Source organism: Ictalurus punctatus, chromosome 2 (assembly GCF_001660625.3).
Source record: "Ictalurus punctatus breed USDA103 chromosome 2, Coco_2.0, whole genome shotgun sequence".
Taxonomy (NCBI): Eukaryota; Metazoa; Chordata; class Actinopteri; order Siluriformes; family Ictaluridae; genus Ictalurus; species Ictalurus punctatus.
In genome coordinates, this window is record NC_030417.2 from 10,876,622 (window position 1) to 10,890,754 (window position 14,133).

Consider the following 14,133-nt stretch of genomic DNA (forward strand, 5'->3'; position numbering starts at 1 on the left):
ATGCTGATAAAGAAACGAAAGCAGTAATTATTGCCAGCAAAATGCGCTTAGTGTGTGGGGAATCAAAGTGTAACCTTAGAAAGTCTAATTGCCCAATAAAGCAGAGATTTGCCTCTACACATCTTTTTCAGTGAATTCTCAGTTTGAATAAAACGGCTCGTCAGATAAAACATGGTTTTCCGAATTTTTTAACGAATCTTGAAGGAAGTAGCATTTTATCATTTATTTCTTGCAGTAGAAGTATAACACAAGGTTAAAGGGGGGGGGTGCTGACCCATCAGCATCAATCTGTAAAATTGTATGTACACTAAGTACACAGGTAAAAATCTCTGCATACTAAGTGAACTGTCAGAGGAACTAACAATGTTTGCGTAGCAGAAAGAGAATATGGGCAGAACCGTATCGGAACCTCGTAACTCCAGGGTCGAGGGTTTGAGCGATTCTGAGCTCCAGTTCTTGTCTATGTGGTGTTACGGTGGCTTTACGCCAACACTCGTGATGGGAAGTTCGGATCATTTTACTGACTCGGATCTTTGAATCTCGTCCAGCAAAATGAGCGAATCTTTTTGCGAGTCATTTCGTTCATTTCAGAAGAATTGAATTCAAATGTTGACATGCTAAATTCCCCAGCACATCTAGTACTTACGCAAGCGTTGATCACATTTGGAATAAAAAATAAACTATAGGCTAATGCAGCCAAGGCCGAATTATGAGAAACAGAAATGATTCATTAATTGTTTAGCTAGGTCTTGCAGGCTATGCAGTCTGTTAGTTCACCTCACCTCCTGATCCATGTCCTCAGTTCCCCGGAAACAGAAATGATTAGTTCACGTCTGGAGTCTTCGGGTTCGAGTCGCTCGTTCATCCCGTGACCGCCCCACAGGCTGAATGCAGTGGAGCTGTGACGTGATGAAAGAAAGACTCGAACCGGAAGACTCCAGACGTGAACTAATCATTTCTGTTTCACAAAATGATTTTTTTTTTAAAAACCCAAAATGAACGAATCACTCCCTGAGACAACTCGTTGTTCCCGAGTCATATTAAAGATTTGTTCAAAATGAACGAATCGTTCATGAACGACACATTACTAGCCACCACTTGGCTTGTGTGTGAACAGCTGCTCGGCCATGGAAACCCGTTAGATGAAGCTTACAGTTCTTGTGCTGACGTTGCTTCTCGCTGTACTCGCTGTAGTGAGTGATGCAACAGAGGATAGGTGATGTAAATTGCCCGACAATATGTTCCTGTAAACTTTCGGAATTCATTCTGCTGCTACCATCATGAAGAAAGATTAGTGAGACTGAGACTACCTCCACCATGTTTCACAGACGAGCTTGAATGTTCTGGATCATGAGCAGGCACGCTTCGAGCCTTTCCATTGCTTTGATAAAGGTTAATCTTGGATTAAAGTCACGAGCACCTAATAAAGTGGCAGCTAAGCTCTGTAGACACAAGAGGGAGGATTTGCTGATTTTGATTTTGTTTAGAATAGATAGTTGAGGTGAAGATGCGCAACAGAGGACCCTCTCATCTCAACACCCCCACCTCGCCCCCCTTGCCCAGCCACGTTGTTTGTCACGTGATGCTGAGCGCTCGCTCAAATCTCCACGACTGGCGACACTCGAGCGCGCATCATCACTCGCTATAACCGGCGGCGGCACGAGCTTTCCTCCCCTCAAACATCCGGGTGTCGCGCGCAATGCGCAGTCGCGGCGCTGCGGCCGTTTCAGCGAGCTGAGTGGAGAGAGAGAGAGAGAGAGAGAGAGAGAGAGAGAAAGAGAGAGAGACCGGAGAGAGTGCCAGAGAAGCGGAGACGCAGCGGGACGCAGACTTGGCCAAGCTTCAAACAAAGGCATTTGGGGGGGAAAAAACAAACAAACAAACAAACAAACCAACCAAAAAAATTATCCCTTGTTACCTAAAGACATGGACATGGAGACGGTAGACACTGCGCCCTAAAATGTCAGATTTAAATAGGGATACCGCGAAGCGAGCGAGAGCGGCTTCCCCTCCCCTCCTCCCTCATCTTTTACCCTAAACCGGTGATCTCGTCTCAGGTGCTTGGTCCTTCTTGACGCAGTCTGACTGAACTCGGGGAGCGAAATGAAGAAGTTTAATATCCGGAAGGTGCTGGACGGCTTGACGGCATCTCCCTCGACGTCGCCGCACGCAGGGGCCAAAGAGAACGACTTCATCCTCCCGGAGACCCTCCAGTCCGAGCACTTCCAGCTCTGCAAGGTGGGCAAGCCAAAAACGCACCGGATTTACCGTGCATGAGTGCAGTGTACCAACAGGCCAGCTGCTGATGCCAAGCCAGATGTGGGGTCTATTAACGGAGCGCGGATTTCCATGTTTCCACTGAATTGATTAAAGCGTCAGTGCTGCTGTCGAGCGCGTCGTGTCCTGCAGATGCAGTCCAAAAACTGGACAGCCTATATAATGTAGTGTGTGTGTGTGTGTGTGTGTGTGTGTGTGTGTGTGTGTGTGTGTGTGTGTACAAACAGCAGCTTTTCATCCTTCATGTCCACCCCAGGGACTCTCTACAGTATGATAGACAGACAGGCGCACTGTGGACACTGAACCGATCTGGCCCGAAGTGCCGTTTTTACGCACGGTCGATATTAAGCTGTGGCTTTCAAGGCTTGGTTCCGTGTTTATTGTGTGCGCGCGCCGTTGCGTAAAAATATATATATATATATATATTTTTTTTACGCAACATATATATATATATATACAGAAAATCTGTTTACGCACCACGGGCCGTTTTGTGCATATACGGAATGCGTCTTTGCGATTTGCGTCATGCATTTGATGTGCTGCGTTATATGCGTGCTTTGTTTAAAAAAAAAAAAAAAAAAAAAAAAGAGAGAGAGTGTAGTGCTTGTTGGAGTGGAGTGTATAGAGTGCGCGGTGGTGAGGTGTAACACCAACAGCCAACATCTGGCCTAATCTGGTATGTGCGGATTATGTCAGTCGGTCAGTAAAATTGATTTCTTGCACCCCTGAATAATTCTCTCTCTCTCTCTCTCTCTCTCTCTCTCTCTCTCTCTCTCTCTCATACACACAACTGAAAGACCTGCGCTGCGCCAGAGCTGCTACACTCATAAAAAAAAATAAAGGTTCTTCTCTGGTTCTTTACAGCACCATAGGTTGTGTAAAGAACCTTCTTCTTGTCAGTCATTTTTCATTGCTCTAGGGTTCTTGAGTTGATCTGAATGCTTCTTTTCTAGATTAAAGCAGTGTTTTTATGTTTCATTATAGGTTCTTCAGACCTGTGTGTCGGTTCTTCAAAGTATCATCTCATAACAGGTTAAAGGGAACCCTATAGGTTTCTTTGTGAAACTGAAAAGAAAAAAAAAAAGGTTCTTCTGCCAGCCACCACTCTTAAGAACCTTACTTTGCTTCTTTAGAACTAATTAAGGGGTTGTTTTTTTCAGAACTCGTGATAACATGGTTCCTACACTTACACTGCTGTGAAGAACCAGTTCTGGGTTCTTTAACATGCCAGTAAATAGATGGTTCTCTAAAGAACTTGAGAGTAAAAAGTTCTTTGCGTAAAATTAAACGGGTTCTCTTATCCTATCACATCAGGCTGAAGAACCCTTTTTGGTTCTAATCGAAACCTTTTTTATTTATTTATTTTTTTTATTATTATTTTTTAAGATGCTTAAGTAGAAACTATTCTGAAAGTTGTCTGTTGACTCCACAATAGCTATACAGCCCTATTGTTCATTAAGTGAAATTACGCATCACGTTTGTGAACGGTTTTGTCACGAGTGTGGAGTTTGTGGCTCAGTGCCTTCAGCTTGCAGCACTCCAGCAATGGAACAGCGCAGTGGCGAGAACATAGGAACCACTTATGTAACACGCTTAGGCCTCCACTCTCTCATTAGAGGAAGCGAGAGAGAGAGAGAGAGGTGACAGCTGGAGAGATAGTGTCTCAGAATTGACCAACACCAAAAAAGGCTTTAAAAACATAGCATTACTTTCTGCATTTACTGACTCGTTCTTAAATGTGTGTGTGTTAAATGTTAACATCTCTGATTTTTCCTTATCAGACTGTCCGCCATGGATTTCCCTATCAGCCATCTTCCATGGCCTTCGACGCAGTCCAGAAAATACTCGCCATCGGGACTCAGAGTGGAGCATTACGGTTGTATCCTTTATTCACAGCGTGTCTTGTGTACTTGCGTGTGCTTTTCAGACAGACCACAAGAAATCACCTGTAAGTACCTTTATTTGTATTTTTTATTTTTTAAACCTCTGAGATTCGTCCGTTTGTGTTCACTATTCATCGTCTTGACTATCAGACTGCATGGGATGTGAGTGAAATGAAAGTTCATGCTGAAGTGGGAAACATTCTGGTAATTATTCAATCTCTTATTTCTATACATCTGCCAGAGACACTGTTTTTGGCGTGGATGCAGATGGAAACCCTTCTATTCTAGTGATCTGAGCAGCGTGTCTCGATGAATCGGAATAGTATCCGTTTGAAAATCAGACTCGGGAAGACGTGAGATATAATTTTTTATCTTTTTTTTTTTTTTTTTTTTTAAGAACGAACTGCCATTTGGTTTCAATTCATTCACGGCGCATGCAGGCGAGGCAGCTGACAAGTGAATTTCACAACTGAAAAGATTTCCGTTTCTCTCTTCGCCGTATTCAGTCGTGTTAGATGAAGCCGCTGTCAGTCAGATTTTGCAGATCAGCTTTGTTTGATTCCATCCTCTTTTATTTGCCGGCGGAGATGTTGACTCCAGAGAATTTGCCCTGTTTAAAAACGATCCTTGTTGAGGGCCGTGTTGTCACTAAGCCCTACGTGGTGATCAGGATTTAAGTCGATAGACATTGAAGCATCTACGGAAGATGAAAAACAGAGGATGAGATGAAAAATTTGGGTTCAAAGAGTTCCTTGACGCCCACCTTCCCTTAATGCTTGTAGACTTATAGAAATGCTTGTAGAAAGTACTAAGGGAATCTGTAAGTTACCTTGGTTATGTTTTGACTATACTCTTTTTTTTTTTTTTTTTTTTTAATATATTTACATATATTTAAACCATTTTCCCACTACATAGATGTGTATGTTCCGCGGTTCTGCTCTGTTGCTATGGCTTTGTTATGCAGTCTGTAGTTCGTATTCTTTATTCTCAATGTTCTAGTTGTGTTCTACCATCTCAGTATTTTGTCTGTCTCAGCTTTTTTTTTTTTCTTGCCCATGAGGATGATGGGAAGTGGCAGATCAAGAGGCCACAGCAGCAGAGCTGTCCAGAAGATTACCGCAAAAAAAAGAATAAAGAGAAGTGTACAGTTTCATGGCCTTGGGCTACTGTGCTGTGAGCCCCAAAAAAAATCAGGCTGTTTGCTGTTTTCTTCCTAAAGCAGAGGAACGCGCTTAACAGTAGTGGGTCATCCATATATATATATTTTATATATATATATATTATATATATATATTCAATTCGATTCAATTTTATTTTATTTGTATAACGCTTTTAACAATGGACGTTGTCTCAAAGCAGCTTTATAGAAATGTATAAACACAGGATACAGATTTTAAATGTGTGAATTTATCCCAATTGAGCAAGCCGGTGGCGAGGAAAAACTCCCTAAGATGATATGAGGAAGAAACCTTGAGAGAATCCAGATTCAGAAGGGAACCCGTCCTCATCTGGGTAACAGCGGATAGTGTGAAAGTAAAGGAAAGATCATTATGGTTTGTACATGAAGTCATTGTTGAACTAGTCCCCGATATATATATATATATATATATATATATATATATATATATATATATATATATATATATATATATATATATATATATATATATATATAATCCTTGAAATGACATCTTTTGAGTAACCAATTGGGGCGGCTGTGTCTCGGGTGGTAGAGCGGGTTGTCCACTAATCGTAGGGTTGGCAGTTTGATTCCTGGCCCACATGACTCCACATACTGAAGTGTCCTTGGGCAAGACGCTGAAGCCCAAGTTGCTCCCGATGGCAAGTTAGCGCCTTGCATAGCAGCTCTGCAACCATTGGTGTGTGTGTGTGTGTGTGTGTGTGAATGGGTGAATGAGACACAGTGTAAAGCACTTTGGATAAAAGCACTATATAAGTGCATACCATTTACCAATTATTTAAAAAAATAATAATAATAATTCCTATTTCACAGATATTAGCCAGTGCTCCATTGATTTTCTTGCTTTTGTAGATATTATGCAATCTTCAGGCATTGCACCGGTTAGCACCCATATAGTTATTATCGCACCTAGTAATCTAAAATGAGAACAAGTGCAAATAGAGGCCCATTGGGGAAAGAATCATGCTGCCCCCACCCCACCCCCCTTGCTCACTCTGTGAATACTTTCTGTGGAGAAGGAACAGCAGACAGGACAGATAACGACAGTTACCAGGGTTTTTACGTCAAGTTGGGCTTGCTTAAAACTACTACTCAGCCGCCAGGATCTTGATTTATAACAAAGGCGTGCGCACACACTGCGCTATTCACATAGGACCGATTCAGACGGGATTAACGTCTCCGTGTTTATTACAGAGGTGGGAGTGTCTGTTTTTTAGCTGCATCTGGGGGTTGCACAAGATCACATGCTCTGCATGCGTTCATTGCGTTAAAAAAAGTACCATTTTTTAAATTTATCGATTTAATTTGAATTGATTAAAAATGAGTTATTAGTAAATAAACTTCACATGATATTTATAGAACTGACTGCTTATAATCAACCCAAATAAAGACGTGATTACTTTAATGTATAGAGTGCAGAAATGAAGGCAAGTAATCACCTCACACTGATATTACAGTAACAATTGACCTGATTTGGCTCTTCTTAAAACACAAAAAAGTACATCCATACTGAATTGCACGAAAACCTGCGCGTACAGCTTCTACGTTAGTTCACATCGGCCAAACACGCAAGGGAAAAACGTAGATTTTTCTCAGAGGATCACCGAGTTAGCCGCAAAACAGTAGGTAATTCGTGCGGGATTTTTTTTTTCCACAGAGGTTGTATGAGAAAAACACAGACTTTGGCAGATGCGGACGGGATTAAAATCACGAAGTACGTCTGTGAAACGCGGATTTCTCCAACGTCCCCCTGGAAAACTAGTCCCGTCCGGATAGTGCTTAGAACAGAACGACTTCTATTGTAAAATTCACCAATCATCCATAACATTAAAACCACCTGCCTAATATTGGGCTCTGACACTACAAGACCTCTGAAGGTGTGCTGTGGTATCTGGCACCAAGACGTTAGCAGCACGTCCTGTAAGTTGTGAGGTAGGGCCTCCATGGATCTTACTCGTTTTGGGGTTTTTTTGCAAACAAAGGCAAAGAGTAAGCGTAAAATGGCATGTCTATGATGTACAGAACCGTTTCTGTTCTAAATTCTAAAATAGACTGCAAAGATTTGGAGAGGGAGAGGAGGATTTATAGAGAGTATAATGTCCTAACATCAGAAATGCGTGCACACCATGGTGTCTATGTGTGTGTGTGCGTTTTGTTTTGTTTATATAAAAGATGTAGCTCAGATCCAAATTGAGCTGAAACCTGGGAAGGCTTGTTTTACACCAGAACAAACCTTTAAACCCATTCCGAATGAGCTGCTAGACTCGGCGTTGCGGCTATGCCGTTATTAACGTCATCTTGCTCCACCATAATCTATGCTCACAAGCTGCCGCTGGTGCTTCCTGTCCCCAAAGTGACACAGCTTTTAGGTGGCCAGATTGAGATTATGGGAGAGAAGGATAAAGAGAGGAAGTTCTCATTTCTTGGAAATGGTGGAATGGTGAAATCCTCTCCAAATTTGGCCTTTTGTCTCAGCACTACAGCATGCGAATACTCTTAACGAAGACTCTCTTAAATATTCTAGCGTTTAAGAAGAACGGGACCACACTGTGCAGTTTCGAGGTGCCGTGCTGTTTTCTATACTTAAGCTCGGGACGGTTTAAAAACATTGACATCGTAGTTACGGCTATACATGGTAAACGAATGTTAAACTTTTTTTTTTTTTTTTTTTTTTTTTTTTTTTTAAATGTTTTCTGGTTCTTTTAATAACCGTATTAAATATTCGCTTGTTGTCATACGTGGATAGAGTATATTCGAAAGTGTGAGGGTTTGCGTCGTAAAAGCGTTTAAAACTTGTGGTGCCTCGTGCTCGTTGTCCTTTTGCAAAATGGATTGTTAAGTGCAGAGGAGAGAAAATAGCAGACTCGTAAATCTATTGATCAGATCCTCTGACATTTTAAAAAAACAAAAAAAAACCAAACAATTTTAACCGATCTACTACCACAAGCAAAATGGTGGCATTGTAAACAGTCCTCTTGGTTATTTTCGATGGATTCGGTACCGCATGAAAGCAAGAAAAGGCCAGAGATTGTGTCTGTCTTCATGGAGTGGTGTCTGTTGCATTTTGTGTTTGATGTCTAGCATTGATCTGTTTTCTCGACTTGGCCCCACCACTTAGATAAACAGCACGGTTGCCTATAACGTTCTCCCGCTGATTTGCTGTACATTTATTGTGACATTCATTTTCAGATAACCGCTCGTATTGTATTCCAGGTGGCTCCTCGTGTCATGTGATCGGTCAGGTGACTTATCTCGACGGAAGATTGCTGGAGAACAGGCTCCATCTACCGGTGCCGAAACTTTTGTCTTGTTGTCTTAAGGTGATTCAGAACCGCGTACGGTCATGAACGCCAGAGCTTACTTACTGTACGTGTAATCCATGAGCGAGAGCCTCATGATGTTTACGTGATGTTGACGTGCATGACACGTGGGTTGAGAAATGGCTCAGGAGAAGTAACTCCTTCGTTTCTGTCCTAATGACACAACAGCAGCTGTCATAGGCGTGTGTGTGTGTGCGCGTGGGAATGTGTAGCAGAGCAACACAGAACAGAGCAGAGCTCCTCCAATCACGGCTCTACAGTAATACCAAGAAAGTCAGTGCAACAAACCAGATGTTCCCATCCGTCGAATGACTGCTGTGCAAACCCAGCTCTCATTCTCACAGTCGTTTCCTGTTGGCCGTTTGATTCATTGATCATTTTGTATGCCTTCAGAACGCATCTGTGGCAGTCATGCATGCTCTGTATGACATGACATGATGGTGCTAGTCTCCAAATTATCCTCACACCCCATGTCAGCATTCCAATGATGTTCCCGTCTGCGTTTCTACAGCGACGTTCACAAACCCGCGTGCGTTACCGTCGATTCCAATCAGCCTCGACTTTGCTCCTTCTTTTTCAAGCTTACCTCTTATTTAAAAGAAAATGTACGATTTTAATTGCGACGTTCCCCATACGAATGCGAGTGTAGCCGATCAGCCGAAACGTATTTGGCCTGTGATGTTTGGTGCCTTCGTTTTTGCGCTGAAGCTACAGTATGAAATGAACGTAGCTATGAGGTAGGAATGATCCATTGCACATTGAGTGCGAAACTAAAGAACCAGTTGTGAGACAGCAAGCGTGTTGTGTTGTCTTCGGTGAACGGCGTGAATGAGACCTGTTCGTTTCATGTTTTGATATGATATGCCACCGTGCATAGATGCTGGTTCACCTGAAATGCAGATGTTTCTTTTGTGTAAACTAATAAAGCCAGGCTTTATGTGTAGTGTTTGTGCTGCTTACTCATGGAGGCCTTTTCACTGTGACACGGACATGAAAAAAAGTGGGCGTGCACACACACACACACACACACACACACACACACACACACACACACACACACACACACACACGCTTGAACCTGGTTGTCATAGAAATGTGCCATGTGTGATGTGTTTGGAGTGGCTGTTAAATAATTTAAAGTATAATTACCAAATCCCTGAACCCGTCCTGACTTTTGAAGTCTATTGAAGCTACCGTACGTTGAACGCTGACTGCTTGAGGTTCCGTGAGAGGGGAACATGGGATTCACCGCCTTGTCGCAAAACTTAACGCTTTGAAACTTTGAAAGAGATTTAATATGGACTTCTCATCCAGAAAGGCTAGCCCTTTTTTGAGCCAATTCAATGGAGAGAACTGGCATCTGGCTTCGATATTTAAGTATTCCTTTGTAATCTAGATTCACGAATCAGCTCTGTAGAATTATGATTTGTTGACAAATATACACAGCTCTCTGAACTCTGAACTTTTGGACCCGATTGCAAATCCCCATGACCCAGCGAACACATTAGGTAACGGACGAGGACAACAGAAGCGTGGAACGTCACTCCTTTTTATCACGCTTCTGATGTGCCTATAAAAGTACCTCGGCTTTGTTTGACTCCCAACTGATACATTCGCGTAACGTTTATACCGACACACTGCAAACCCTCTCTCGTCCTGTGTGTTGTTGTTCTGCACCTGTAGTTTTTTTTAAAAAAAAAAAGATTATTATTATTATTCCTGTTTCTCTTTGCTGTGCAGTAAGCAGGGTGCTGTGTGAATTATGGGATGTGGTTGCTAGGCAAGTCAGGAACATTGTGTCTTGCTTTTCATGAAACGCTCAGGAATAACTAATGCCTGCAAGGTCACCTGGCCGTTTGGTAATTGCAGACAGCGCTATGCATTATCAGCTTAGATACACTCATGGAATATACAGATATACACAGTAGGACTGGGCGATGCAGAGAAAATATCACACAAATATCACTATTTGATTTTTCAACCAAGTAGGGTAAGAAATATTGCGATTTTTTTATTTTATTTATTTAACATGTTCAAAAGTGCACAATAATGCATAACTCTTCTCTGGTTTGACATCGAGAACATATCATGAATTCGCCAGCACTAATGGGGTGAGGCTTATCATGGAAAATGTGCGGACGGATTTCTTCGTAAATCGATCCTATGAGCGTCGTCCATTTACACGAGAAATTTGGTGTGCGTGAGCATCCTACAATTTCTGAAAAATCTGATATCTTTAAATGCGTGTAAGTTTACAAGCTAATTCATATAAACTTCGACTGATCGGCTCCTCCTAATCGTATGAATCAGGATGAGTTACTGCACCTTCATATTGTGTGTGTGTGTGTGTGTGTGTGTGATATATATAAATAAGAGCGATCATAAAAATCCCATGTTGTTGTTTATTTAATTCTGTCCTGAAGAAACTATTTCACATAGCAGATGTTTACGTATAGTCCACAAGACACGATTATAGCTGAATTTATAAAGATTACCCCGTTCAAAAGTTTACATACCCTTAATTCGTACTGTGTGTCGTTACCTGGATGATCAAAGACTGTGTTTATGTTTTGTGATAATTGTTCATGAGTCCCTTGTTTGTCCTGAGCAGTTAAACTGTCCACTGTTCTTCAGAAAAATCCTCCAGGTCCTGCACATTCTTTACTTTTCCAGCATCTTCTGCATATCTGACCCTTTTCCAACAGTGACTATATGATGTTGAGATCCATCTTTTCACACTGAAGACAATGAGGGACTCGTACACGACTATTACAAAAGGTGCAAACATTCACTGATGCTCAAGAAGGCAACACGATACATTAAGAGCCTGGGGGGTGTAAACTTTAACAGGATGATGATCGGTGTAAATTGTTATTATTTTGTTTAAAGATATATTTTTTTCTATCATTTAGTACTGCCCTTCATACGCTAAATAAGATAGTTACATGTCTCCCAGAAGACAAAATACTAACAATTTACACAGATACTTCTTTTTGTCACTTCACAGCTGTGAGCTTTGCCTTTTATGGAGTTTTGTGGGCGTCGCCGAATGCGAATCAGCTCTACCGTGCACGTGCCTGGTAATTCAACATGCGAACACACCACACGAGTGCTCAAATAACTGGTAAATACGGCAGAAATTCGTCGTTCGGTTCGGCTCACGCGAACGTTTACACACAGCTAATACTAAAAGCTTGGTAAACGAAGCCCATCGTTTCCAGAACAGATTAATCTAACACAAACGATCACAACCGTCATATTGCCCAGCCCTTAATACACAACAGCTAAACACCTTGAACACCTTGGAGACATGCACGCTACAACACATTCTCCTTTCCGAACACACACACACACACACACACAGGTTCACACATCATTACACTAACGAGGCTGGCTGAGCTGTCCGATTTGGCTGTCACTCAGCTAATCTCACTCTCTATCAAAGGGCGCCTCGGGCTCATCGATTTGTTTCATCACTGCTTCAGAGAGGCTTCCAGGCCCAGAACCTCTTCCAACCTATTCCCCTTGCTAATCCCCCCCTAAGACCTGCTGATTAATACAAACACAAACTCCGCTGATGTCCTGAAATGTTTGCTTAAATGGGGGTCTATAGGCAGATGTTAGAGTATATGCTACCGTTATTTAGTTACACACTTCATATGTATACATTGACTCGCATACAAAGTGTGTGAGAGAGACTGGCTATGGCAGGTGTGACCTTGACTGGCAGTCTGTGTGGGTGTTCGGCTCATTCCTTTATCGCTCTCTCTCTCTGCATTGGCTCCTTGCACTAAGTTGGATGTAGGGCTGCTCACTTAGTAGTATTTCATTTGGGATCGCAGCTTTCTCGGTTAATTAAACATACATATTTGATCCTGATAGTGGTTGGCTTTGGTTCGGTAACCGTTTTTCAGACCTCAGATATAATTACACACGTTAGCGCTGTTCGGAAGTTAAATCAGAGCTACGCACACGGGACGAAGTTCGAGTGAAACAGAGGTGCGTGTCTCAGTTATAGACCGAGAGGCTGACCTTGACCTTGAACAAACACATTTTCCTCGACAAAAAGTGTCGCTAGTCGGGTTTTGCGTTGCGGTTTTGCACAAAATAGATGCGATATTTTAAGAAACGTAAAGACGAATGGTCTGCGTGTCCATTAAATGATGTTATGCGATTCAGTCTGGGTTTTCTCCTCTGCCGGTAGTCATTACAGTTAAACATGGCCACGAATCTCCAGTGTTGTGACCTAAATGCCAGAAATGTGTTTCCAGTTCATTGTTTTTCAGAAATATTGTCTGAAAAACCACCTCATGCGAGCGAATACATTTACATATTTTCGAGCTTTTTCGAAATTCACGCGTTTCCGTTACCCATTTTTTACTTCGCAATTTAAAATTAAGCGGGTTAATGGAAACGCATGCTAGTATCTGACAGGTTGATTCAGCCGCAATATGGCTTGCTGAAATTGATGTTTTTTGGGCGGTAAATACACACAAAAAAACCCAGATGAAATACCACTTGAGATCAATTTTAAATGCATAAATTTGACACTATTGAATTAATAGTGTCCGCCCTTGAAAGTCCACAAACTGTCTTTCAAACTGTTGGCCTGGAATTAGAGTGTATGGATTTAACAAAAACATTGGAAAATCCATCTGTTTTCCATAGCGTTTATCCTACATAGGGTCGCAGTTAGCCTGGAGCCTATTCCAGGGAACGCGGGGCACATGGGAAGGTGGGGGACACCCTGAACTGGGTACAAACCCATCGCAGGGCTCAATCACTCAATCAATCCGCCTTCAACGCATGTGTTCGGACTGGGGGAGGAAACTGGAGTACCCGGAGGAAACCCCCGAAGCACACGGAAGATTCCAACCCCCAACCCCATTCTGTTCACCTATTACGATTTCATGGCCTCAGTTTAGTATCATGTAGCTTCATTAAGTTAGAATTAACCATCACCGCCAAGAAGTCAAATCCAAGCGGTGTGCGCTGCAGAGAGCGCCATTGCCCGTATGCAAACGGCTCACAAAGGCGTCCTTAAAGCGACCGCACCTTTCCGGTATAGATGGAAAATGTGTTTATTTAAAATGATTTGAAATAATTGAAAAATTGTGATCAAGACTTCATTACCTAGTAAAATATCTGTGCTAATTATTTCTCATTAGGGTGCAGCCTGAGTTATTTCGCCATTTCTGTTTTCTCCCCTCTCTGTCTCTCTCTCTCTCTCTCTCTCTCTGTGCAACTTTATTGAATTCGCTCAGTTAATCAGCATAAACAGTTCCACGTCAACTTTGGCCTTTTTTGAGAGAGTTGTTGTGGAGGGCAGAAGGAAGAACTCTTACATAAGCGCATGCTGCTAAAAATACTCCAACTTTATTACCGCCGCAGCCAGCTCGCCAGTAACGTGCCTGTGGAGGAATATTAGACCGAAAAGAAAGAGCAACAGAAA

The 14,133-nt window shown here is 42.2% G+C and overlaps 1 protein-coding gene across 2 annotated transcripts in view; it reads left to right on the forward strand.

Annotated features, from left to right (window-relative positions):
- Positions 1 to 1,634: 1,634 nt before the first annotated feature.
- Positions 1,635 to 14,133, forward strand: part of stxbp5a (syntaxin binding protein 5a (tomosyn)) — a 78,272-nt gene continuing 65,773 nt past the window's right edge. Inside the window, exons 1-2 of one of the 2 annotated variants that reach the window (XM_053687690.1) lie at positions 1,635 to 2,238; positions 4,059 to 4,156. In XM_053687690.1, coding sequence (XP_053543665.1) covers positions 2,104 to 2,238; positions 4,059 to 4,156 — 233 coding nt within the window. In that variant the 5' untranslated portion in view covers positions 1,635 to 2,103. The remainder of the gene's footprint in view (positions 2,239 to 4,058; positions 4,157 to 14,133) is intronic. The other variant, XM_053687691.1, reaches the window with a different exon arrangement.